The sequence below is a fragment of the Gastrolobium bilobum genome, unplaced genomic scaffold (genome assembly GCF_033153095.1).
Source record: "Gastrolobium bilobum isolate Gb01-03AN ecotype WA unplaced genomic scaffold, APGP_CSIRO_Gbil_v1 utg65947, whole genome shotgun sequence".
NCBI lineage: Eukaryota > Viridiplantae > Streptophyta > Magnoliopsida > Fabales > Fabaceae > Gastrolobium > Gastrolobium bilobum.
The window spans coordinates 15,114-18,777 of NW_026899502.1; the positions used below are offsets into that span (position 1 = coordinate 15,114).

Below are 3,664 nucleotides of genomic sequence, written 5' to 3' on the forward strand. Positions count from 1 at the left end.
TTCATTTGATATTTCTGACGCATTTTTATCAGCTCCGTGCCTTTGGATAATTTCGTTTTTATACTGATGTCTTGCATTCTTATATTTCATACCTGCCTGATAACTTAGATATATATATATATGGGAAAAATATTTCTCCGGCAACTTGAGATAAGTTTATCTCCGGCTACCCCAAAACGACGTCATTTTGTTTATTTATTTCCTTATATTAATAGATTCACCTTTAAATGGTTATGATTCCCCTTTTCCCTCTCTTCCTTCATTACCATTGATTCATCTTTGTACGGTTATGATTTATTAGCCAGAGATAAAATTATCTCCGGCAACTTGAGAAACGATAAGTCATATATATATATATATAAGTATTTCAAACTATTTCAAGTGTTATCTATTGCCGGATCGCTTGATGTATTTCACCCGATCTTTCTTTTTTAGCATTTATCAACACGTCTTTGCCTAAGCAATTTGGTGCTTTCTTGATCTGAAAAGCAAGATTTGCGTATCTTTTATTTAGGTTTATAACTTAGATAAATTTCTAAGTATTTCAAACCTTATCAAGAATTTCCTTCCATCAGAGATGGATCATTTTGTTAACCCGGAAATACGTCCCAGGTAACATTTATTGCTTAGGTTTGTAACTTAGATATACTTCTAAGTATTTTAAACCTTATCAAGATTTTCCTTCCATCTGAGATGGATCATATTGTTAACCCAGATATACGTTCCAAGTAACATTTATTGCTTAGGTTTGTAACTTAGATATACTTCTAAGTATTTCAAACCTTATCAAGATTTTTCTTCCATATGAGATAGATCATATTGTCAACCCGGATATACATCTCGAGTGCTATTCATTGACCTGGCCGGGATCAAAAGATATCGTACGGATTTCGCATTTTTCTTTGTCATTTTCCATGACGCTTTTAATTTTAACTTAACGTTTTGTTAAGTTACTAGTGATGAAGGTGAGCATTGTTTCCTTCAATCATGGTCTAGGTTTTGTAACCCGGTTCTATCCAAGGTAAAGACAATATTGTCACATGTCCTACCTTGGTCTTTTAACCATAGTATGCAGCATTTCGACTTGACCAGAGTCAGCATGATAAACCACACTTATATCTCGGATTTATGTTGATACATCATAATCGTGTAAGGACAAATTTCGAAAAGAAAAATTTCTCATTTATTGATATCAAAGATTCTGATTACATGAATTTACCGATATAGTCGGCTTTAAACAATCCTTACAAAGCAAAATAATTCGCCTAGAAATTGAAAAGACTTTAAAAATAGCCATATCTGGATCCCAAGTTTAACTGTGATACATTTTCAGTTTATCCGCATTCCATGTTCTTTTGATAGGCTTTCCTTCTGTCGTTTCCAGGATATACGCTCTTTTTTCGAGTTTCTCTTTAACCAGGTAAGAGCCTTCCCAATTTCCAGCTAGCTTTCCATCTTTGGCATTCTTGTTGCCGATATCTACCCTTCTAAGTACCAGGTCATCTTTTTCAAATGCCCTTGGTCTTACTTTTCTGTTATATCTGGCTGCTATCAACCATTTAGTTGCCATATCCAGGTAATCTGCCGTGACTTTGACTTCATCTATTAGGTCTAGTTCGGTTGCAAGAACCTTGCTATTCTCTTCTTCTTTTTGCTTGATAGCGTTCATCCTTCTCCAAGAAGGTTCCCTTATTTCCACCGGGATCATAGCCTCACATCCATAAGTAAGTCTGAATGGAGTTTCTCCCGTTCTATTTGGGTGCTTGTTCTGTATCCCCGTAAAACAAAGTATAGTTAATGAACCCAACTATCTTTGGCATCCTCCATTCGTTTTTTGAGTCCATCCATAATTACTTTGTTTGCAGCTTCGACTTGCCCATTTGATTGAGTATATTCCACAGATGCAAAATGGTGCTTAACTTTTAAGTCTTTCATTAACTCTTGGAATCTTTTATCAGTAAACGCAGTCACCACCTTGGCTGGTATTCCAAATCTGGAAACAATGTTTCTTTGGAAAAATCTTTGAATTCAAGCTGAGGTTATAGTAGTGGCGGGTTCAGCTTCTATCTATTTGGTGAAGTAATCAACGGTTACAATTAGCCACTTAAGTTGTCCTTCAGCAGCTTTGAAAGGTCCCAGCAGGTCCATTTCCATTTGTAAAAGGGAAATGGAGAGGAGATATATCTCAATTCTTCTGGAAGTGAGAACATCATCCTGGCATGTTTCTGGCCGTTGCTACACTTTTTGACATGATCATTTGAGGCAGCTTCCATAGTCGGCCAGTAATATCCTGCTCGAAGAGCTTTTCTAGCTAAGGCTTTAGCTCCCATGTGTTGGCCATTGATTCTTTCATGTATCTCGGCTATGACATATTCAGCTTCCTCTAAGTTTAGGCATTTCAGCATTGAGGTATGCAACCCTTTTTCTATATAACTGATCTTCCACGATTGTATAATGCGTTGCATCTCAGATCAATTTTTGGATTCCATCGAGTCTTCTAGTATTGTTCCTATTTCAAGACAAGCAATTATCAGTTGCCTCCAATCATCAGCCAATGTGATTACCTTCACATAACTCGGCTCCGTAATGCTGTGTTGAACCACAGTTCTGTGATTATCCGGGTTCTTAGTGCTTGCTAACTTGGACAAGATGTTGGCACTGCTATTTTTTCCTCGAGGAATATGAGTGATTTTTACTTCTTCATACTCAGTTATGATTTCTTTGACTTTGTTCAGATACTTCATCAGCAGAGGTCCTTTGGCTTGATATTTTCCATCGATTTGGGAAGTTACGAGTTGGGAATCACTAAAGACTTTAACTTTATTAGTCCCATGTTCTTTGACTTGTATCAATTCGGCTATCAGGGCTTTATATTCTGCTTGATTGTTTGAAGTTGGAAAGTTCAAATATAGGGAGTGTTCTATTGACACTCCCTCCGGGCTTTCAAGTATTATCCGGGCTCTGTTTCCCTTGGCATTGGATGACCCATCAACGTATACTTTCCAAAGGTCTTTTGGTTCTTTAGTCCCTTGATCTGCCGAGGTGAACTCCATTATAAAGTGGGCTAAATCTTGTGATTTAATGGCATGCCGACTTTCATAAGTTATATCATATTCAGAAAGTTCTATGGCCCAATTAGTCTAGATCCGGCTTGTGCAAAACCTGTCGTATGGGTTGGTTAGTTCTGACTATTAGCTAATGTCCTTGAAAATATGGTCATAGTCTTCTCGCCATGATAAGTAGGACGAATGCCACTTTCACTAACTTCTGATACCTTAATTTAGGCCCTTGCAGAGCCCTACTGTCAAAGTATATTGGCTCTTGGTCTTTATTTGTTTCTTTTACCTGCACGACACTTATTGCCTCTTCTCCAACAGCCAAGTATAAGAACAGGATCTTTCCTGGTTCTGGTTTTGAGAGTATTGGTGGGGCTGTCAAACATTTCTTTATTTTCTTGAACGCGGATTCGCAGTCCAGGATCCATCCGTGCTCCGCTTGTTTCTTTAGCAATTTGAAAAATGGGAGGGCATTTTCAGCCGACTTAGGCAAAAATCTGGTTAGGGTAGCCAGTCTACCTGTTAGTTGTTGAACCTATTTTTTATTCTTAGGAGCCTTCATGTCTGACACTGCTTTGCATTTATATGGATTCGCTTCAATTCTCCTG

The 3,664-nt window shown here is 37.6% G+C and overlaps 1 protein-coding gene across 1 annotated transcript; it reads right to left on the bottom strand.

Annotated features, from left to right (window-relative positions):
* Positions 1–2,471: 2,471 nt before the first annotated feature.
* LOC133290760 (uncharacterized) lies at positions 2,472–3,053 on the bottom strand. Its single transcript, XM_061488875.1, has one exon. It carries the CDS (start codon positions 3,051–3,053, stop codon positions 2,472–2,474), a length of 582 nt encoding a protein of 193 aa, XP_061344859.1.
* Positions 3,054–3,664: the final 611 nt, after the last annotated feature.